Here is a 23301-nt window from a genome sequence, read left to right on the forward strand (position 1 = left end):
TTTAGTTGTGTTTTTTAGAATTGGGTTTGTTTAGCAAGGATTAACGAAGCCAATTCATCCACTATAGACCTGTGGAAAAGCGCAGCAGCACGGGTATCAGTTCTGGTGACCTCGGCATCACAAGAATTTGAGGAGAGTGACTAGGCTTATTATTGTTTGTTTTGTTTTCCTTGAGGCCGCAGAGGGTGGGGAGTGGGAGATGGTTTTTGTTTTTGTTCAATTATATTTGTCTGTTCAGTATGTTAAAAATGTAAAAAAAAAAAATAATAATTGATCTAAAAAAATGCTCGGTTGAAGGGGAATGAGCATATGGACCTCATTGAAAGGAGACTCTAAGAAGAGAAGATAGATATCCATCTATCATTGGGAAGAGTGGAAATGAGAGAAAGAATTAAAGAGGGTGTAACAAAAGAATGGCAGAGAGGGTGGGGAAAATAAGTCAGGGGTAGACACTTTTTTATATAACCTAAAGTTATGAAAATATGTTTCTGTTAAACTGTGTAGATTGAGGTTGGGGCATTGTGGGTTAAATTATTATTTGTGCATTGTAGGAAAGCTTTTTCTGTTTCTGGCTTGTGTGAATGTGGGAGTCTCGAGACAGTGAAGCATGTGTTCCTGGTATGTAAAAAGTATAGTGTAGAAAAGAAGAGTATTGTTTGTAAAACTGACACAGCTTGGAGTTGAGGCTTTTTCTGTCAATTTCTGTTTGTTTGCACACAGTGAGGAACATTAACTGACATGCAAGACAGTTCTTCAATTCCTGCATGATACAGGACTGTATGTAAAAAATCTAGGTTAAACTTTTGATCTGTGGAGGGCAGTAATACGCTTAGCAGCGTCTACACTGCCGGAATCTTACAAGAAGAAGAAGGACAGAGCAGGAGGATACCAGGAAGTCTCAGGCAGGGTGAGTGTTAACACTCAGCCTGAAAGCAAGAACTCTTCCCTTTGATTTAATCTGCTGATTTTATCCGATTTATTAGATTGTTTACATTCCAGATTCGGTAAAATGAGTGATTTGGAGGAAGACAAGGACTCTCTGTCCAAAGAGGAACCTCTATTCTTCAGTAAAAAACCAGGACCTTCAGACACAAAGTAAGAGTCTGTTTCTGTTGTAAACTCATCCATGGAAGAATCTGTTATTTAATTATGATAGTCACTACAACTCTGTTCTTGTATAATTTCATGAGGATTTTATTTTAGTCAGTCACTCTGGATGTCTAATCAAATGTTTTTGACCCCGATCAGAGCCCTTTACTGATACGTTTACCTAAATGTTGACTAGAAATGTTTCTGACACACTGAAGTATCAGGTGTAGCTGCCAAATCTGCCACACCTTATTTTTCGCGAGACATAATCTGGTTCACGGTTTATTGCACAATAAAATCCTGTTTTAGCCTCCTCCACACACTGCACACACAGAACATGTATTCAAATATTTAAATAGAGGAGAATAAAACAAAACAGAAAAAAGTACATGAAAGTGACACTAAAGGAGGAACTATCTAAAGCAGTGGTCTTCACTATTTATTTCATTAGAGCCACACTGATAGGACAAAGTCAATAGGTGAGCCACTTTTACCACAATGTATCAAAAGTTACTTCCAGTCATAAATAGCATGTCTGCTTATCAATCTGTCATCCCTGAACATACAATATGCAATTTTTTTGCATAGTCTGTATTTCCATCTTGTAATGCCACTGTTTTGGGTATTTTTTTAAAATATAAATTATTTTAAAGAGCAAACTTAGGGCCCTATCTAGCACCCGGCGCAGTGTGGCGCAAAGCCCGACGTAAATGTCTTTACTAGTTTAAGACCTTCCAGCGCCCACGTCCAGGGCCTGAAGTTAACTTTTTTGACCACCAGCCACTGTGGCCAGTGACTTTTTACCAGCTAGTTTTTTTTTTTGCCTCATAAAAGGTGAAAAACAGGACTTGCTGTGTCTCTATGATCCCATCCTGTCCTATTCATGGTAGCCTACTACTGATAATTCTGCCTAGGGATTCACATAGACAGTGAAAGTTGCAAAAAATTAAAAATGTTGTTGTATAGTTCTTATTTTGGGGCAAATAATAATTATTACTATCAATTAATTACTCTGGCTGAGATTTCCTAGGAACCTTACCAAAAAAAGGCTCAGCATGCTGCAAAGGTTGGTATAATATGAAAATGGCTGGTAAACTAGCAAAAGTGGATTTGGACACGCCCTAAACACACCTGCACCAGGCACTTCACGCCATGGGCTTAGATCGTTAAAATAGGGCCCTTAGGGTTATGTTATAGCCCTACTTGTTTTTAATGTTTTTATGAAATATCTGTATTGACTGCGTGATCATATCACTGTATTGTTTACTGCCATGCAAGCCACAAATTAAAGCTTGGGGAGCCGCAGGAGGCTCGCGAGCTGTGCAATGAGTAACACTGATCTAAAGAGAAATATTTACAAGGACGATAATTCAGTTATGTAGAGTTTTACAAATATATAGTACTTGTGTACTAGAGTACTAATGATGTGTATGAAACATGTTGTTTCCACAGACGGAGAGTAGAGTCTCCAGTGTCCAGCTCTCTGTCCATGAAGAGTGACTTTTCCAAAGAGGAACCTCCATTCTTCAGTGATGAACCTAGACCAACAACCACAAAGTTAGAGTTTCTTTTGTAAACTGACCTGAAGAAGATTCAGTCATGTAGAGACTTATCTGACACCAGCTAGTAGAAGTTATGGTAACCCTTTACTTGAAGGTATCTACATAAGAGTGACATGACACTGTCATGACACAGGAACCCTAACCCTAACCCTTTTGTTATCTCTCCAGGAGAGAGGCTAAGGCAGGTGTGGATGAGACCTTTTATTTAAAGTTTTATTGAAAGTTTAATTCTCCCACTGTCTGTCCTGTCCAGTGGTTCTTTTAACCTGCTTGTAATATCTAGCTGTCTTTCAAGCAGCTTTTATATAACCCAACTTGGTTTCTTAAGGAGGTTTTTAAGTGTTTTATACACACCAGTGGTCCCCTTGTGCCCGTGCCCCTCGCAGCGCCCAACCCTAACCATAAATTGTCATGAAAAAAACCAAATGACACTTACTAAAAGTAGCGTTATGTCAAATACGTTTATGACTTGTTTATAATGTTTATGACACGTGACAGTGTCATGTCACTCTTATGTAGATACCTTCAAGTAAAGTGCAACTAAAGTGGTTTTAGAGGGGCGCTATGCAAAAATTAAGCAAAGTTGCTGGCTTGGCTCGTAACTTTTAGTTTTATTTGAGAAAATGCATTGAACATGGGCGTGTTACAGCATTAAATCTAACAGTGTGTTCCATGTCCGTCGAAGCCAGCGCTGGGAATGACGTCACACCCGAGTTGAGTGCGTTTCATTAAACAAGTCGGAATTTCAGTGTAGTTTTGTTCTGTCCAGCTTAGCCACTGCTAGCAATACCAGTTGATAACAATACATTAGGCTGTTTTTTGTGCAAACAGAGTAACAACGTCCAAAGATAAAAGTTGGACAGGACTGTGTGTACAGCTGATTTAATGAGACACAAATAAGACAGAAGTGCTAATAAACTGTATATTACAATAGCTTTTACTGTTGATGCACGGCCCAGCCATGTTGGATTTTGAGGTTGCCTTTGCGCGGGGTACTGTGAGGTTATCTGACCTCAGAGGGCGTTCCATTTAAAGTTTCTGACTTGGAATTGGAAATTCAACTTCCGAGTACAAATGGAACGCACCATATCGCTCATATTTGTTGTTTTGGGACTCATTGGAAATCAACCTGTTTTGTTGTTTAAGTATGAGTCCGTGTTAGTACAATATATGTATATGCAGAAGGAGAAATAAAGATTATAAGTATTATCAAATCATGATTATGTTACTGCTACCTCTCCTAAGTTCTAATGATGTGTGTAATGGCCCTGACACACCAAGCCGATAATCAGCCGTCGACAGTCTGGCGAAGTGAGCGACTCAAGTCTGTTCGGTGTGTTCTGTGCCGTCGTACGTCGGAGGAGCTGTCTGCCTTCATTTTGGCCGACCTGACTTGCTGGGTCGGAGGGCGGGCAGTCGGACTCACTCCACCAAACTGACCTTTGTTGATCTGAAATGAAGACAGATTCAGCAACTGTATGGCCTATTTCCCACTTAAAATGCTTTCAGAAACAATTTTTCGTAAAATACAAGATCGTATTTCGAACAAGCCGCAATTACTATTGGCTGGAGAACCCAGACCCACGTGGTGCGTTGTCATTTCTGGTTTTCATTTTTCGTATTACGTCTCGCGCACGTGCAGAACGTGCGCTCAAGACGCCGTCGCTTCGGTGTGTTCTGAGGCACTTTTTGGACCTCGGGGAGCCGACTGATCAGTCCGACTGCCTTTTCTGCCGATGGTCAGCCGTCAGGTTGGTGTGTCAGGGGCTTAAAACGTTTTGTTTCCACAGACGGAGAGCAGAGTCTCCACTATCTAGTGCTCTGTCCATGAAGAGTGACTTTTCCAAAGACGAACCTCCATTCTTCAGTAATGAACCTGGACCCTCAGACACAAAGAGTTATGGAAAACGGTTTCTAGTGTAAGCTAACCCAAAGAAGACCAGAAACCTCCAATTATCTATTTGCCTTGCAGTCGTAGCTTTTAGTTTTGTTGCAGAATATGCATTGAACATGGGCCGTATAACAGTTCATACTTTCAACGTTCATATTTGTCGTTTTAGGGAATCACTAGAAAATGTACCTATTTTGTTTAGGTGTGAGGGCCTGTTGGTACTGTCTATATCCTATGCATATGGAGATACAGATCATGTAAATGCTTCTTTTGCTAAGTACTAATGATATGTGTAAAACATGTTGTTCCCACAGACAGAGAGCAGAGTTTCCAGTGTCCAGCGCTCTGTCCATGAAAAGTGACTTTTCCAAAGACGAACCTCCATTCTTCAGTGATGAACCTAGACCCTCAGACACAAAGTAAGAGATTGTTTTTGTTGTGAACTAGCATTGCCAGACCTATCTTCACAGCACTGTGGCGTAAGGTCTGGCTGGAGGAAAAAACGCTCTGGGTTCTGGGTTGCGCTAAGCTCTGCAAAATAGTCTCAGGAAGGAACTTGTTTTGGTTGAACATTTGCACTCTGCAAAATAAAATGTCCCATACAATATTAAATTTATTGAACTTTTCACACAATAGCTGGATACATGGTTAAACCTCATTGGCTCTTACCAGTGTATCTCCGTGTGTACTTTGTCCACAGCAATCCCACCAATATGTCCCAAAACGTCCCAGTTAGAGAGGAAATGCCCTAAACATATTCTTTGTAAATCTTTACCATCATTCCCCAAAAGAATTAAGCAGGCCAGGCTTGTTGCACCATCCACATTTTCTTAAAAACTTGACATTTTCAGCTTGTAGCTTGTTAGCTTGAAGTTTGTCGTTGTTTCCCTGCCACTACTGTAATGTGTTTAAAAAATGTGTTCATCTCCACAGAGACAAAAGGAAACAGAGTCATGTTTTCATGGTTGAACAGCTGTCTGGTAACAGATCCAGAACAAGAGCTGGACTGCAGACAGACAGTCAGACCAGCACTGTACAAAGTAAGTCATCATATGTGTGTGTGAGAGAATGTGTAAATATGGTTTAATTGGTGTGGCAACAATGGGCCTCATTCACCAATATCTTCCTAAGTTTTCTCTTAAATATGTTCTTAAGAAAGTCCCTAAGAAAAGTCTACGTCGGATTCATGACGTGTTCTTAAACAGCAGAATTGTTCGCACCTGTGTTCTTAGGATTGATGAATCCCACGTCTTTGTGATTGAAAGCGCGTGCCAGTTGTTCCTAATTAGCATAAGAAAACGCCCCCGCAAATTCCCATATAAGGACATGAAGCTTTCCGTTCACCTCCTGGGAAGCGCTGAGATGGTTGTCGGAGTCGCAGATGACTTGTACATTGCAGTGGTGTACTGAATCTCAGTACTTAAGTAAAAGTACAAATAACCAGACACATATTTACTTTAGTAAAAGTAGAAGTACCACAATGACAACCCTACTTAAGTAAAAGTAAAAAGTACCTGATTTTAAATGTACTTTAAGTATTAAAAGTACTTGCATAACGAGTTATTCTCTTAATCGTATTTGCCTAAATATGTCCACTACCACAAACAAGGCCTGGCTTTTAAAAAGAAGTTCCTATCCTAAGCAGCATAAAACGGAAATATGTCGTTAGAATCGGAATGCGGTTGGTTTTATTCATGGATTTATTTTAAGACTGTTTTATTTTCTATGACCATGGGAGCGTAAGCAAATAAAGTGTGTTAAGCAGCGGGAATGGGGAGGCGATGTGAATGGGTCCAGCCAAATAAATAAGATATGAAAGCGTCTTACACAGACTGGCGGAGAAGTAAACGACGCTGTGGGGAGAAATAGATGGCAACTATGATTTAAAAACGGGAATAATAAAAAACAAACATTTTCATTTTCACTTTTACCGGAGGCTGTATTACCGAGGGTCAGCGGCGCTGCGCCCGGGCTCTGGAGCACCGGAGCCGGCTTGGAAGCCGATGAAGGATCAGCGGGAAAACTGATCGGAGAATGTAACGGAACGTTGTATAAATGTAGTGGAGTAGAAAGTATAGATAATTGCTGCAAAATGTAACAAAGTAAAAGTCAAAAGTATGCACTATTGATTCTACTTAAGTAAAGTACAGATACGTGAAAAATAGTAAAGAGTAATATTAATGGCTAACAATAATAACTAGAATGCAATGAGCTATCAATTAAATATTAGCAAACACAAAGGCCTTCGTGTAACCTATATAAATCATTATAAGAAACGGTCCATCAGAAATCGCTGGAGTCTAAAGTTAAGTCCAGCTGATGTCTGCTCCTCCGTGCTTCTCATTCGCTGCTGCGTTCAGGGGTATTGTCAGTGTGGGCACACAGAGTGCACGTGCAGAGCACGTGATCAGGCACAGTGGATACATAATGGGAATGCATGCAAAGGGGCAGGGGCTTTTTTACAATGTGTGAAAAAAATGATTCTTCTTGGTTTATTTGTTGTTTTGTGCACCATCTAACCATGATCATCCGCTTATCTGGGCTCGGGTCACAGGGGCAGCAGCTTCAGCAGGGGACCCCCAACTTCCCTTTCCTTGAGCATTCCTTGGGTGTTCCCAGGCCAGGGTGGAGAAAGAGTCTATCCACTTAGTCCTGGGTCTTACCCGAGGCCTCCTCCCAGCTAGACGTGCCTGGAACACCTTCCTAGGGAGGTGTCCAGGGGGCATCATTACCAGATGCCCAGACCACCTTAGCTGGCTGCTTTCCACACAAAGGAGAAGCGGCTCTACTCCGAGCTCCTTACAGGTGACTGAGGGCTTTTTTACAACTGTAGTTGGTTTGCTCTGGTCCGAATCAGTTGATGAGTTTGTAAACTTGGAGCAATTTCCCCTTGGTTTAGTTTTGTTTCACACAGAAAAATCTAAGCGAACCAAAATGTCAGTGTGTCAGTGTGCTTGTTTGGTCTGCTTAAGGGCACATCTGAGTGCAATTGCTGCATTCACACTTGCTGCATTTACACCTACCCAAACGAACTGCACTTGGAAAACTAGTCTTTATCCTTCGCGTTCCACTTCCGGGGTAAGGACTAATTCCCTACCTGGCACTCCATCGTTTTCTGGATGAAAACCATGTCCTTAGATTTAGAAGTGCTAATCTTCATCCCAGCCGCTTAACAATCAGCTGCAAACCGATCCAGTGAGTACTGAAGGTCACAGGTGTTGTGCATGAAGGACCTGCAGCAGGTGGTGAAGGCAGCAGAGCGTGTCATCGGGACAACACTACCCCCCCTCAGAGACATATTCACTGGCCGACTCCAAAAGAAAGCCAGCTGTATCATAAAGGACCCCACTCACCCTGGACATCACCTGTTCTCCCCCCTACCCTCTGGAAAAAGATACAGGACAATTAGATCCAGAACCAACCGACTGAAAAACCTCTTTCTCCCCCCAGGCAGTCAAAAGCACAAACCTTCCTCTCCATTTACTCCCTCTATAAAGACTTGTGTGCAATAATATTATGTGTATATAGTGCCACCTCATTTATTTGTTTATTTATCTTGATTGTTATATTTTACTATTTACATTTTATATATGTTTGTGTGACGGGGCGCATAGCTGCCGTCACGGTAGCGATGCGCTACCTAGTTTAGCTCACAAAGACTGAGTTTAAATGTTGCCTGGGTATGTTTTGTTAGCATGTCAATATGCTCTGTTACGTATTATATGCTCCGTTTCAAATCATCTGTTAAACTTGCCATTCATTTGATTCCACACAGTAATCCCGTAGCGTTCTTGTGCACATATTTACAGCTAATACTGCGGTGATTTCTAGGCTATAGCCTAGCTATATTTATCAATACATCATATTCTGTTTAAAACCATACTGTTTGTCACAAACATCATCATTTATAATAATCACACAACACTTACGTCTATGTTAATTTGCTGTTTATTTAGTTTAAAAGGTAACAGGATAACTTGTAGTCTTGGTGGCTTACCGGCGTCTGCTCTGTTGTTGTTAAAGGAAAGTTTGCCGCGATCGGCGAGTTTAAATGACGTTATTACATCCGGGGTAACAGGAAATGATTGTAATTTTGAGTAATTATTTATTTTGTCTGTCAAAGTCTTTGGTGGCTTAGTGAAATGTTTTGGTGAGTCAGGTATAAATCTTCGGTACATTTCTAGCCTACTAGATCTGTTAATTTTGGCTGATTGTAGCTTTTATTGTCTGTTCGCCTTAGCCACCCCTGTATTTTATTTGGGGTTGGTATCTTCCAATTCCAGGCGTGCGCTACAGGCCTATATAGACTGTCAGTTTCAGTTGCTCGGGAGAGCTAGAGAAGGAAGGACGTCAGTCTGTGAAGGCTCTGGTGACTAGTGCAAAAACGTCAAACTTGTATACAGCTGTAACTTTGTATTGTTTAATAAGTTTTGACTCTCATGTCAATTTATTTTATTTTTGTGGAAGTATTTTTTTTTCCCCTTTTTCTTTTTTTTTTAATTTTGGTTTTGTTAATTGATTATTTTGCCTATGGGCCTTAATTTGGGACAAGTATAATAAAATCCCATCCTTTTTGACACCACTTTTGATTCCGTCTGAGTGTCTACATCTGCTCACGACCATTCTGTTGCATCTACCCTCAACAGTTTGTTTGTGATTTAACTGTCATATTGAGAGTTGCTAAACTGTGTTTCATTGTTGAAAACAATGACAATAAAGATCTATTCTATGATAGATATTAAAGATTTGTACAAATATAGCATTTAAAATCCTATGTTTTTTGTGACTTGAATTCAGTCTGCCCTAAAACGTAATCATCAGATTCTCAAAAAAAAATTCTTTTGGTCTCACATTTTTCCTTCTCGTCCAACAGATCGTGTTCAGCATGAGGGGTCAGTTGAACAAAAAATCAGTCTGAAAAGCAGATTTGAACGTGTGGCTGAAGGAACTAATGAAACAGGAAGTAAAACCCACCTCAAGAAGGTCTACGTCACGATGTACATATCAGAGGGACAGAGTGAAGAGGTTAACACCCAACACGAGGTTTGGCAGCTTGAAATAAATTCCATGATTAAGATCCTCCATGATGCTCCAATCAAGTGCCACGACATCTTTAAAGCCTTACCTGGCCAACAGAAACACATCAGAGTCGTTCTGACGTGCGGCGTCGCTGGCGTTGGAAAAACCTTCTTGGTGCAGAAGTTCTGTCTGGACTGGGCCGAGGGTTTGGAAAACCAAGATATCTGTCTGGTGATTCCTCTTGCATTTAGGGAGCTAAACTTGGTCAAGGATGAGCAGTACAGTCTTCTGGAGCTCCTCCATGTTTTCCATCCAGCATTACAGAAGGTCACAGCAGAGCAGCTCGCTGGCTCTAAAGTTCTCTTTATCTTTGACGGCCTGGATGAAAGCAGACTTTCAATGGATTTTCAGAACATGGAGGAGGTTGTGTCTGATGTCACACAGAAGTCATCGGTCAACGTGCTTTTGACAAACGTCATCCAGGGGAAGCTGCTTCCCTCGGCTCTTGTCTGGATAACTTCCCGACCTGCAGCAGCCAATCAGATCCCTCCTGCGTGTGTTGACAGGGTAACAGAAGTACAAGGCTTCACTGACGACCAGAAGGAGGAGTACTTCAGGAAGAGAGTCAGTGATGAAGAGCTGTCCAGCAGAATCATCTCCCACATCAAGACATCCAGGAGCATCCACATCATGTGTCTGATCCCAGTCTTCTGCTGGATCACTGCTACAGTTCTGGACCACATGTTGATTACAGACCAGAAAGGAGAGCTGCCTAAGACCCTGACTGACATGTACTCACACTTCCTGCTGGTTCAGACAAAGAGGAAGAAGCAGAAGTATGCTGAGGGACAAGAGACGAGTCCACAGGGGCTGACAGAGGCTGACAAGGGAGTTCTTCTGAAGCTGGGGAGGCTGGCGTTTGAACAGCTGGAGAAAGGAAACATCATGTTCTACCAAGAAGACCTGGAGCGCTGTGGTCTGGATGTCACAGAGGCCTCGCTGTACTCAGGAGTTTGTACAGAGATCTTTAAAACAGAGAGTGTGATCTTCGGGGAAAAAAAAGTCTACAGCTTCATTCATCTGAGCATTCAGGAGTTTCTGGCGGCAGTCTACATTTTCCACTGTTACACCAACAGAAAGGCACAGGTACTGGGCCCTTTCCTGGGGGAAAGAAAGACTAAATTATCCCCGAAACAGCATCATAACCGTGAACATGATGATCAAGATGATGATCTAGACTATGATCAGCCCCAAGATGATAGTGACAATAGTAACGACCAAGATGATAGTGACAATAGTAATGACCAAGATGACTGGGACGATGTTCTAGACTATGATCAGCCCCAAGATGATAGTGACAATAGTAACGACCAAGATGATAGTGACAATAGTAATGACCAAGATGACTGGGACGATGTTCTAGACGATAATTACGACCAAGATGACCAAGATGATGATCTAGACTATGATCAGCCCCAAGATGATAGTGACAATAGTAACGACCAAGATGATAGTGACAATAGTAACGACCAACATGATTGGGACAATGATCAAGACGATAATTACGACCAAGATGATCTAGACTATGATCAGCCCCAAGATGATAGTGACAATAGTAACGACCAAGATGATAGTGACAATAGTAACGACCAACATGATTGGGACGATGATCCATACGATGATCGATACAATGATCACGATCAAGATGATCGTGAATATTATACATACACTGTCTCAACTCTGGATGACTTCCTGAAGAGAGCCACAGAAAAATCCCTGAAAAGTAAAAATGGCCACCTGGACCTGTTTGTTCGGTTCCTTCATGGCCTGACTCTTGAGTCCAACCAGAGACTCTTAGGAGGCCTGCTGGGTCAGTCGGACAACAGACTAGAAATCATCCAAACAGCCATCAACAACCTGAAGAAGATGAACATGGACAATGTAATCTCCCCTGACAGAAGCATGAACATCTTCCACTGTTTGTTGGAGATGAACGACCAAACAATACATCAGGAGATTCAAGAGTTCCTGAAGTCAGGGAGCAGATCACAGAAGGAACTCTCTGGGATCCACTGCTCAGCTTTGGCCTACATGCTGCAGATGTCAGGGGAGGTTCTGGATGAGTTGGACCTAAGGAAGTACAACACATCAGAGGAGGGACAACTGAGACTGATCCCAGCTGTGAGGAACTGCAGAAAAGCTGTGTGAGTGCATGCATTGTTATTGACAAAATGAATCAATGTAGAATTATAGTGTGATCACACCAAACACATAGCAAACGTTAGACCTGACGCTGTTACATTCAAAGTCAATGCATAGATGCAAATTTGCGCTGGGCAACTCAAATTGTATGTATATTCGAGAATATGAAAAAAATGTTTCAACTTGCGCAACAAACTCATGTGATGCTATGCCATGAAAGCCTATTGCCGTTTAGATTCTCCTGATATCTTCTAGTCTGGCTATCACCAGACCAAGCTCAGTCTTTTAAGATTGAACATTAGTCTGGGGAGTCTGCTCTATATTTTCTCTGCACAAGAGGAGTAATCAACCCACATAGTTCAAATGACTCTGTACGCAACTGGATAGTCCTTCAATCAATCAGACCAACGATCAAGGTGACGTAGCAGCGACAGCAGCATCAACGGGTTGTTGCCATGGAGTGCTGCCAGGTGGATAAGCTTTAAGTTTGTGATTGGTTCCTGCAAATTTGTAACGGAAGCAGGATAGATAAACGTACAGGTTTCCAGCCTGAGCTGCAGGGAGAAATCAAACCCCCAGCAGATCGGGCTAGGTTTACCTAGTCTAGATGTCTTGATGTTGTTGAATCAAAAATGGAGGAACAACCTTGTTGATATTCTATTAACTTAGTATCATAATATTGTTGGTAGTATGTGTTAATGAACTGTGGTAACATATTTTACATTTATCTGTATTCACAGACTTCATAACTGTGAGCTGTCAGACACTCACTTTGAAGTTGTGGCCTCTGCTCTTAAGTTCGATCCCTCCCATCTTAAAGAGCTGGACCTGAGCAACAACCGTCTGCACGATTCAGGAATGAAGCTGCTGTCTGCTGGACTGGAAAATCCAAACTGTAGACTGGAAACTCTGGGGTCAGTTCTCTGTTTGTCTTGTTCTGTCTAGCTTTGTGTGTGTGTGTGTGTGTGTGTGTGTGTGTGTGTGTGTGTGTGTGTGTGTGTGTGTGTGTGTGTGTGTGTGTGTGTGTGTGTGTGTGTGTGTGTCATAGTATAAAATATGGATGTGGTTCCTGTGACGTCACTCACGGGCTTCTGAAGAGCTTTATTTGGGCGTCTCCGCCATCCTAGCATTGCCTGGCACTGTCTAACTCCTGGCTAACTTAAAAAATTGGCAAAGAGGTGGAGTGTGGACGGAGCAGAGACTGGCTGGATGAAGCCTACTGCACAAAGAGGTAAAGTCTTACTTCAGAAAAAGTGTGTAGTTTGGGCATTTTAACATGGGGTCCATGGGCATTGACTCACTTTCAGAGCTAGCCTGAAGTTGCCATTCGCGGAACTGCTGTTTTTAGCACTTCCATGTTGGTTTCATTTTTCTGATATACTATATATTAGTATATACTGTTATATGTTATTTTGGCCTTAGGCTGCTCCGTAGTCTGTGAAATCAGAAAGCTATGCAGCAGTAACATTGTGGATGGCTAGCAGAAACAAGAAAATGGTATTTGAATGGCAAGTTTAGTTTCAAAGCCCTTCCAGATGAATCTCTACACAAGACTAATGTTATTTGCATGTACTGCTGATGTGAATAGGTGCTAAATGGTGATTCTACTCAAAAACTAATTGATTAGGACCCAGTAATGTTAACTTATGAATGATGGATCTTTTGGTAAATGTATTGTTGAATACAACATGTATTTTCTTACAGATTGAGTGTCTGCAGGTTGTCAGAGATCAGCTGTAATTCTCTGGTCTCAGCTTTGAAGTCCAACCCCTCCCATCTGAGAGCGCTGGACCTGAGCTACAGTCACAAGCTGCAGGATTCAGGAGTAAAGCTGCTGTGTGATTTCCTGGAGAGTCCAAACTGTGGACTGGAAACTCTGAGGTCAGTAAAGGGTTGGAGTAGTTAGGTATTCTTTTGGTGTCATTCAATGCCAATAGAGCCACTGACACACTCCACACTGTCATACAGGAACTTATTTTACTGGTAGGTGTATGTATGTTTTAATGACTACATTTTAGGGATGTAATAATACACAAAACTCACGTTTTGATACAATTAAGTTCACTTAAGTTTCTCTAAATTCTTAAATATTGAAAACAAATGCAGGTTTTGCAATGATGAACCAGAATCTAAAACAAATTTACTTTACTAAAATATCTACTATTGTATACGTTCAATTACTTTTTGGACTCAAATTATGGATTATATATTATTAGTATAAAACTAATCATAATATCCAAATTTAATTTAAAAATAGTAAACTTATTGGTTTTATTTGACAACTTTTACTTGCATAAATGCAAAACAACAAATGTTACCCCTAAATTCATTTTTTTATGTGAATTCAAGGAATATATATTAAGTCTCTTAAACTGATAGACATTAAATAAAAAGTAACAAAACTAAAGTTGAACTTTTACAAGAATTATGTAGAACTATTTTGTTTTGTCTCATTACAATTTTATGTTATTAATGTTTTTATCCCCTTAATTTCCATTTTACATATTTTTTTATTTAGTCACTAAGTAAAAATCTAAAAGAGAGACCCGGATGAAAACATTTTGCTAACTACTGACTTAAACATTTGTTGTGCACATGTTCTTTTTTGCCAAGTAATTATTAATTTAATTTGTCTGACATGAGCTGCTTTGCAAAGACCTCCGCTATACCATGCTGCAAGAAACCCTTGTGAAGTTGAGCTATGTATTTAAAACCTGAACAAATGTGATTGGATTAGAAATAGATTTTTATCAAAATAATTTCTTCTCTATTCAGATTAAGTTGGTGCAGTTTGTCAGAGATGAACTGCGCTTCTCTGGCCTCAGCTCTGAAGTCCAACCCCTCCCATCTGAGAGAGCTGGACCTGAGAGGAAACAACCTGCAGGATTCAGACATGAAGCTGCTGTGTGAGCTGAAGGAGAATCCACTCTGTAGTTTGGAGACTTTGCTGTAAGTAGAGTTGGATTCCATCCATGCTGGTTTCAGCAGTATTGACCTAAACAGTATCAAAACAAAGATCCAGTATTTCCTATTAAAGGTCCCATGGCATGAAAATTTCACTTGATGAGGTTTTTTAACATTAATATGAGTTCCCCCAGCCTGCCTATGGTCCCCCAGTGGCTAGAAATGGTGATAGGTGTAAACCGAGCCCTGGGTATCCTGCTCTGCCTTTGAGAAAATGAAAGCTCAGATGGGCCGATCTGGAATCTTCTCCTTATGAGGTCATAAGGGGAAAGGTTACCTCCCCTTTCTCTGCTTTGCTCGCCCAGAGAATTTGGCCCGCCCATGAGAAAGAGAGAGAGAGACATCATGGCTTGCATACAAGCAAAGCATGGCAGTTGGTCAAGGCCACACCCCCACCCTCCATCTTAGGGGACCACTAAGGTCTATATAAAAGAGACTTCAGATACAGTATTAGGGGACCACTAAGGTCTATATAAAAGAGACTTCAGATACAGTATTAGGGGACCACTAAGGTCTATATAAAAGAGACTTCAGATACAGTATTAGGGGACCACTAAGGTCTATATAAAAGAGACTTCAGATACAGTATTAGGGGACTACTAAGGCCTATTTAAAAGACACTTCAGATACAGTATTAGGGGACAACTAAGGCCTATATAAAAGAGACTTCAGATACAGTATTAGGGGACCACTAAGGTCTATATAAAAGAGACTTCAGATACAGTATTAGGGGACAACTAAGGTCTATATAAAAGAGACTTCAGATACAGTATTAGGGGACAACTAAGGCCTATATAAAAGCATCCAAAAAGCAGAATGTCATAGGACCTTTAACCTTTAACTAGATTTATTGATTGATTTATTTATTGATTGATTGATTGAAATGTATTTCGAACATGAAAAACAAAAGACAAAGGGGTTTATCTCTTCTGTTTTCTTCTTCTATAACAATAACGTTATGTACATAGTGCAACCTCATCGTGTTTATTTATCTTGATTGTTATATTTTACTATTTAAATTTTCTATTTTGTTGTTATTTTCTATTTTACTATTTAAATTTAATATTTCTGTTTGTCTGTGCCATGTTGAGAGCTGCTAGACTGTGTTTCGTTGTTGAAAAATTACAAAAAAGATCTATTCTATTCATCAGGTGGCAGTGACTGGACTGCTTTGCTGCTGCTCAGCGTCTCCACTTTCTCCTCCACCTGCGTTTTATTTGTTGTGTCTTTTATCCATACAGATAATCTGAACTGGGAGAGATTTTTTGTTCTATGACAACATAACTGTAGATCAGGCGTCTCCAACAAGTAGCTCTCGAGCTACCGGTAACTCGCGGATAGGTTCACAAACTGAGACACAAAATGAACCAGATATTAAAAGTGAGGGCGCTAACTTTGTGGGCCATAGACGTGTAAAGTGGAATTTTTTCTTGGACCGTGATGTGAATATTTTCAGTGATGTGGCTATAACTATATGGGCTAAAAGAAGTGTAAAATAGACACGAACCTTGACGTGAAGTTAAGATTTTTTATAAGCTTTGGGTTTTGCAATTTCAGCAAACGGTAGCTTCGTTCAGCTTATGTGTGTTATGTAAATAAAGTAGCTCTTGGCCACTTTTGTTATTTAGAAGTAACCCTTATAAGAAGAAAGGTTGGAGACCCTTGCTGTAGATTAAAGGTGCCCTGCCATACAAAACCGTTTTTACTTGCATTTTTTTAAATATGTTAGGTCCATATGTGTTTGTGTTATGTTGTGAATGTGAAAATGAACTGCTACCTCCTCTGTCAGCTCTAGCCTCTGAACAGTAATAAGAGGAGAAATCAGACCAATCACAAAAGCTGGTCAGTCTGACATGTTGCCTGAGCTCATTACTATTCATGAGGTCGCCCAGTTGTGCTGGGTAAAGGATTCTGACAGCCAGGCTCTCATTGGCTAGCTGTTAGCCAATCAGATTCAAACAGCTTAGCTTGTTGAATATTAATGAGAACTGTCAGAAATCGAGCGGAGTCTTCCTGCAGGCTTTCTATACCACGCTAGAATGGCTTGAAACAAGGTAACCAAGGCATTTTTTCCACAAAAAATGTTAGTCCATGGTAGAACTTCAGACATTACCACAAAGTCATGAAATACGTGTGGCAGGGTACCTTTAACACATTTAAATGTACATTTTATATGTTACTGTCTTGCTTTCTGCTGCAGTTCCACCCTGTGGAACAATGGAGTATTGCAGTTAATTTTCACATATTTTTACATAGCAGTGGGAGTTAATTTGCATGTATAAAGTTACTGAAGATAAATATTTGCTTGTAACAAACGGAAGTATATGAAACCTGAAAAAAGTTTGTGACAGGTTTCAATTTCAATTCAATTTTATTTATAGTATCAAATCATAACAAAAGTTATCTCGAGACACTTTACAGATAGAGTAGGTCTAGACCACACTCTATAATTTACAAAGCCCCAACAATTCCAGTAATTCCCTCAAGAGCAAGCAGTGCGACAGTGGCGAGGAAAAACTCCCTCTTGGGAAGAAACCTCAGACAGACCCAGGCTCTTGGTAGGCGGTGTCTAACGGGCCGGTTGGGGGTATGATGAACAGTGGTGATAATAGTCAAATTAATAATGGAACAGTGACTTCAAATGGTAGTCGTAGTAGTTCATGTCATATCAGGGCGCTGCAGGGCGTTACAGGATGTAGCGTGGCCCAGCAGAGCATGGATGGACGTAGCAGGAAGCAGCAGGATTTCACTGTCTGGAATTTGGTGGAAGGTCAGAAAAATTTAAACTGAACTGGTGATGCTTTTGTTTTTATAACCTCTGATGATGATGTGCTGATGTAGCCTACGGCAGCTTGTGTGTTAACATATTTTTTATATTTTTATATGTTCTATCAAAATGACCACAATGCTAAATATCTGGGACACAAAATGGCGTTTTTTTTTCATTCTTGATTATAATGTGTGGATTGTTAGTTGATTGTTTGGTCTCTAAAGTGTCAGAAAAAATGTCAAATCATAAACAATGACAAACTGAGTAACTCTTGTGTTCCCGTCTACTATGCAACTTCAAAAGCAAAAGAAGCTTTTCCCAAAGATTTGGTCACTTTATCCAATGTTTTTGTCATTTTTTTGGGACATTTCTTTGTTTTGTTTTTTTACATTTTTGTCACTTTTTTCATTGTTGTTTTATAAAAAGAATTTGAAATGCTATAAATTAAATAAAACACTAAAATTCAATGAAAGTATTGAACTGATCATTTATTTATCTTGTGCAGAGCGTTGTAGGGAACCATCCACATTATTATTTTCTTTTTGACAATTTGGTTGAAAGAAACCCAAATATCTGATATAGAAACTTTTTGAACATGGGTCAAGATCGGTCAAAAACAGGAGGGTTAATCAATAGTTTTATATAACTTTTAAACTACTTTTATTGAATTTTATTCAAAATTTAGATAAGTTTAATATAAATGAAGTTTGACTATTAGTTTATCTCCAGAGTCCGGCTGTATGCCGACTCTCTTATTTATATACATTCTATATATTTAGGCCACACCCATTTCTGCCTAGACTTTAATGCATGAAAAATCGTGATTTATCAAAAACCTACTTTTCCGATCTCCTAGACCAGTGATTTTCAACCACTGTGCCACGGCACACTAGTAAAATAATTTACCATTGTTGTGCATTTGTGCCTCAATATGATGACTGCCAGATAAATTAAATACTATTCTGTGTCAGTAGGTGGCAGTATATAGCGCAATAATGACCTTGTTGATTTAAGACAATAGAATTGCTGCCAGCAGGGCAGTAATTCTATTGTTTTGGAACCGTTGCAACCAAAATTTAACATCCAGTCGCACATGTGCGACCAGTAAATTTGCCCCCGTTTTTTACACGTTAAACGTTGACATTTCGGTACCTGAGAGCGCGTAAGCGCAAGCTTATCTGTCCTCTCTGAAACACAGAGACAGAGAGCAGAGCTCACACGCAGAGCTGCAGACGATGCAAACTACGTCGGCTCTGCAGTTTTGTGGAAGTCACAGTGAGTCACGGAAATGCCGATGAAGTGGTTTTAAGTGTGGTTACAGTTTTTCATAACTTCGAGCAGACAGCGTTTGCTGTGATATATTAATGGCGAGCCGAAAGCGGTCGCGGTGCTGTTAACTTTACACTTCCTCGGAGCCGAGCAGGCACAGCCGTGGTTTCTGTGCCCTGGAGGCTGACTGATAGGCTGAGGTTGTAAGGCAAGGCAACTTTATTTCTACAGCACCTTTTAGTTGTGCCCCTAAAATTTTCAGTTGGGGGCCACTGTGCTCCTAATGAAAAAAGTTAGTCTGGAGCCCTGCTGCCACCTTTCGCACACATCCCGCAGTGCCAGGATGTAAGCAGTAGGGCCGAGATCATCGATGTAAGCCTGCAAAAGCGATGGATACATTAAAAAAGAAGAAAAATGCAGATTCTGATTATTAGGCTAAAATGTGTCATTTTTGGTTGGTGGTGTGCCGCGGGATTTTTTTATGTAAAAACTGTGCCGTGGCTCACAAAAGGTTGAAAACCACTGTCCTAGACAGTGCAACCAATCTGCACTAATCTTGATACCTAGCATCTCCAGACCGACCTGACAAAAAGTTATCAAAAGAATTTATATACGATAAAAATTGCGCAAATTACGCACAAAAAATTTGTGTAGCTAACTATAATAACACCAACTTTGCCATATCTAGACCAGAATTAATGCTATCAACACAAAACTTTAGATTATTGTTTGCCATGACCCTCTTGGGGTTCCCCCACACATTTTACGAAAATTGGTCACTAGGGGGCGCTGCAAGTGCAAAAATTTATATCTCATCATAATGACTCATCTGATTTTTACCAAATTTGGAGGGTACCATTTAGGGCCACTCCTGAGGCCAACCCCTACAGTGGGGTACTAATTGGTCAAAGTGGGCATGGCCTATGGGACCCACATTTGGATTCACCACTTGCACTACTGTGAGCAACTTTAAATTTACAGTGTAGATGTACAATGTGTCATGGACCTTACCTACCAAAAACTACACATGTAGACCACTGGGTGGCGCTATAATGTGTTTTTGCCTTTAACTCCCACATTATAGCATATTAGAAAACCTTACATCCAGAAATAACAGGTAACTGCTTAGATTTCTGTCAAATAAGGTAACAGACTCATTAATTGTACAGGTTATGCTTACTGCCTTGCGTGCGTTGCCATATCTGTTTTGCACATTTTCAATAAAAGTCAAATTGGCCCAAATTAAAGCCGATGGCTCCTCTGACTGACGACGGCACGGAACACACCGAACAGACTCGAGTCACCGACCTCGCCAGACTGTCCGATGGCTGATTATCAGGTTGGTGTGTCAGCGTTGTTTAGTGACAGAGGACCAACAATTACAGGTTGAAAGGGCTTGAAACAGGTGTAATATCCCATGTCTCTGTCTCCGATGCTACGCACCTGTAACCCTGTCAAGAAAAGGGTCAACAGAAACATAGTGTTGGCCAATCAGAGGAGGTTGTGCCAAACTCCCGCCTTTTGGCTGAGTCTCTATCTGATCTGTCAAAGGGAGAGCAGGAGACGGTTGTAAAGTTTGACTGTGTGTGTGTGTGTGTGTGTTAACAGTATGTGTGTGTGTGTGTGTGTGTGTGTGTGTGTGTGTGTGTGTGTGTGTGCGTGCGTGCGTGTCTGTGTGTGTGTGTGTGTGTGTGTGCGTGCGTGCGTTTGTGTTATTATACATAAAGTGTCAGGTTAAGTTCCCTCATAGTGTCAAAAAACGTTAACACTTTTGCAAGGCACTGTGTCACATTCTCATTAGGGGCTGAGCCCTCCTAAAGGTCTGATCCTAATCGCCCCTGTTTCTTATGAAACATTATGGGATGGATCCCTACAGAGATAGACCTTTTAGTTAAAGAGTAAGATCCTTTTAGTTTAACATGAAACAGCCCCGAAATCACCATCACCAAACCCCACCAGACTCCATGTAAATAATCAGGACTTTTAGCGTGTATAGAGCCAGCATATCTCCACCAGACTCCATTTAAATAATCAGGACTTTTTAGCGTGTATAGAGCCAGCATATCTCCACCAGACTCCATTTAAATAATCAGGACTTTTTAGCGTGTATAGAGCCAGCATATCTCCACCAGACTCCATGTAAATAATCAGGACTTTTTAGCGTGTATAGAGCCAGCATATCTCCACCAGACTCCATGTAAATAATCAGGACTTTTAGCGTGTATAGAGACAGCATATCTCCACCAGACTCCATGTAAATAATCAGGACTTTTAGCGTGTATAGAGCCAGCATATCTCCACCAGACTCCATGTAAATAATCAGGACTTTTAGTGTGTATAGAGCCAGCATATCTCCACATGTAAATGGGTGAATTAAGGGTTTATTTCAACCAAACCAGAGTGGTGATTGTTGGAACAGTGGAAAGATGAACCAAGACGGCTTTTTGATAGTTTTATTTAGTTTCTGTCCACTTTGAATGACGTGTGTTTTACGACGATAAAAGCCCTGATTATTTACATGGAGTCTGGTGGAGTTTGGTGATGGTGATGTTAGTTTGCTCTCAAGTCGATGCAGATTTTTCTAAACTCAAAATAACTTCTATTAGGGGCTGAGTCCCCCCTAAAGGTCTGATCGTAGAATCGCCCCTGATGGTGGCCAATGGAGAAAATGCTTTCTGGGCCAGAAGGGGGAAGAATTTCCTTGCGATACCGCGAGTGGCCACTGGAATAAAAAAAAGTGTCTGAAAGGCTGAGCGCTGTTCCTGAAGGGGCTGATGCCAGCCTGAGACCAGCCACCACCACCACCACCAACAAGCCTCCTCCAAGAGGAGCCGCTCCGAGTTTAAAATCATTATTATGGGAATGTACTAAGGAGGGCCTTGCTTCGATCAACATGGCGGACAACAAAGCGCAGGGGGCTGGGGTAATATAACAGCACAGCGGCGCAATCTGACTGCACACATCACAATGGATCAGGTACACAACTCCCACGAAGGCTTCAACAACAACAACAACACCACCAACAACAACAGTCCGTTTAATAACCACTACCCGAACTACAGACCCGGCTATGGGAATGGTGGATACGCGGGAATAATGAGTCCCTCGCGCCGGGGGAATAACCCGATGGGCCCGGGCACTAAAGCGGCTATGATCGCTACCAGCTCCCCGGCTGGAATCGGAGGGTTTCAGCAGCGGTTCCCCGGGCAACAGTGTCCGCAGCAACAGCACCAGCACCCCTCCGGAGCCACGCCGACTTTAAACCAGTTATTGACGTCTCCCAGCCCGATGATGCGAGGTTATGGAAGTGGATATCCCGATTATAACGTTAATTCTTCACAACAACAGCAGCTAGCGTTAGCTAAAGACATCCAGTACGGCTCGGCTACTCACGGCTGGGGGGCACAACAAAGAAGTCACCCGGCCATGAGCCCGGGAAACAACGGCCAGGGCGGCGGAAGACCTCAGGTGAAAATACACTTTATTTGTTAAACTATTGTTCATTGTTGTTCGCTGATAATTAACTCGTTTGACTTAATTATCTGCCGTCCAAGGTGACTCCGTTTTTTTTAGCATGCTAGGCTAAGCTAGCCGTAGAATCTTAGCATGCTAGGCTAAGCTAACCGTAGCATTTTAGCGGTTGAGGCTAGAAGGGATACAGTTAAGTGTAGGCACCAAAACGACTAAATTAAGAAAATAAGATCGTGGTTTCAATTTAAAACACTCATGAGGAACGAATACGCGTTTCCTGGGTGAAAGTATTACATTTATATTATTATATTAGCCTACATTTTGCTAGATTTTATTTAATTTCGCGTAACTTCCGGCCGTAGCGGTATCCCTTCTAGCCACAACCCATTTTTAGCTGATGCTAACCGAGCCGCACAGGCCTTGAAAAGGCTGTATGTTATTGTCAAGGAAGCACGCATATTTTAAGCTCTTTTTATACATTACATTCATCTGTTTGTATGTATAATCGTTGGTTTTAGAACAGAGATCTGGTGACAGGAGTTCACAATCAGCTGTGGCCGCATGTTGTTGTTTTTGACAGCTCTATTCAACTCTGACAGCAAGCTAATCGCTTCACATATGCTAATTAATTCAATTCACAGGGGCTTTTATTATGATGGGAAACAGACGTTTTTACTGCCAAAACAAGTGTAAAATTTACAATTTTGTATTTTCTGCTATTGACCTACTTATGAGTGTGAAATAAAGATATATAATATTATTATAATTAGTAAAAGCTCTACTAGAACAAAGTGTAACAAAGCTGTATAACCTAAGAGAAGATGCACCTTTAGTGATCCCCAGTGGGGGAATTCTGTTGTATCAGTACAACAGCAACACAACACAGATTACCACAGAAATGTGTCTGTCTGTCTGTCTGTCTGTCTCTCTCTCTATCTGTGTGTGTGTGTGTGTGTGTGTGTCTCTCTCTCTGTCTCTCTCTGTCTCTGTGTGTGTCTCTGTGTGTGTGTGTGTGTGTGTGTGTGTGTGTGTGTGTGTCTCTCTCTCTGTGTCTCTCTCTATCT

At 41.0% G+C, this 23301-nt stretch overlaps 2 protein-coding genes across 10 annotated transcripts in view; both read left to right on the plus strand.

The window, feature by feature from the left end:
- Positions 1-876: 876 nt before the first annotated feature.
- Positions 877-16497, plus strand: LOC120546638 (NACHT, LRR and PYD domains-containing protein 2-like). Of its 9 annotated transcripts, none has more exons than XM_039781725.1 (10): positions 877-1095; positions 2542-2646; positions 4442-4570; positions 4857-4961; positions 5476-5582; positions 9416-11765; positions 12504-12677; positions 13468-13644; positions 14539-14712; positions 15879-16497. In XM_039781725.1, the coding sequence occupies exons 1-10, from the start codon at positions 1010-1012 to the stop codon at positions 15886-15888; spliced, it is 3417 nt and encodes a 1138-aa protein (XP_039637659.1). In that variant the 5' UTR covers positions 877-1009; the 3' UTR covers positions 15889-16497. The 9 variants fall into 9 exon arrangements, with proteins under 9 accessions (XP_039637659.1, XP_039637660.1, XP_039637656.1 ...); XM_039781726.1 differs by having other exon boundaries at positions 877-1035; positions 2569-2646; XM_039781722.1 differs by lacking the exons at positions 877-1095; positions 2542-2646 and having other exon boundaries at positions 3120-4570; positions 9416-11014; positions 11135-11765.
- Positions 16498-21494: 4997 nt separating this feature from the next.
- The window catches only part of LOC120546451 (AT-rich interactive domain-containing protein 1B-like), a 75296-nt gene continuing 73489 nt past the window's right edge, over positions 21495-23301 (plus strand). The window contains 1 exon segment of the mRNA XM_039781380.1: positions 21495-22234. Within this exon segment, the coding sequence (XP_039637314.1) occupies positions 21734-22234 (501 nt within the window). The 5' untranslated portion in view covers positions 21495-21733.

The sequence above is a fragment of the Perca fluviatilis genome, chromosome 18 (genome assembly GCF_010015445.1).
Source record: "Perca fluviatilis chromosome 18, GENO_Pfluv_1.0, whole genome shotgun sequence".
Classification (NCBI taxonomy): domain Eukaryota; kingdom Metazoa; phylum Chordata; class Actinopteri; order Perciformes; family Percidae; genus Perca; species Perca fluviatilis.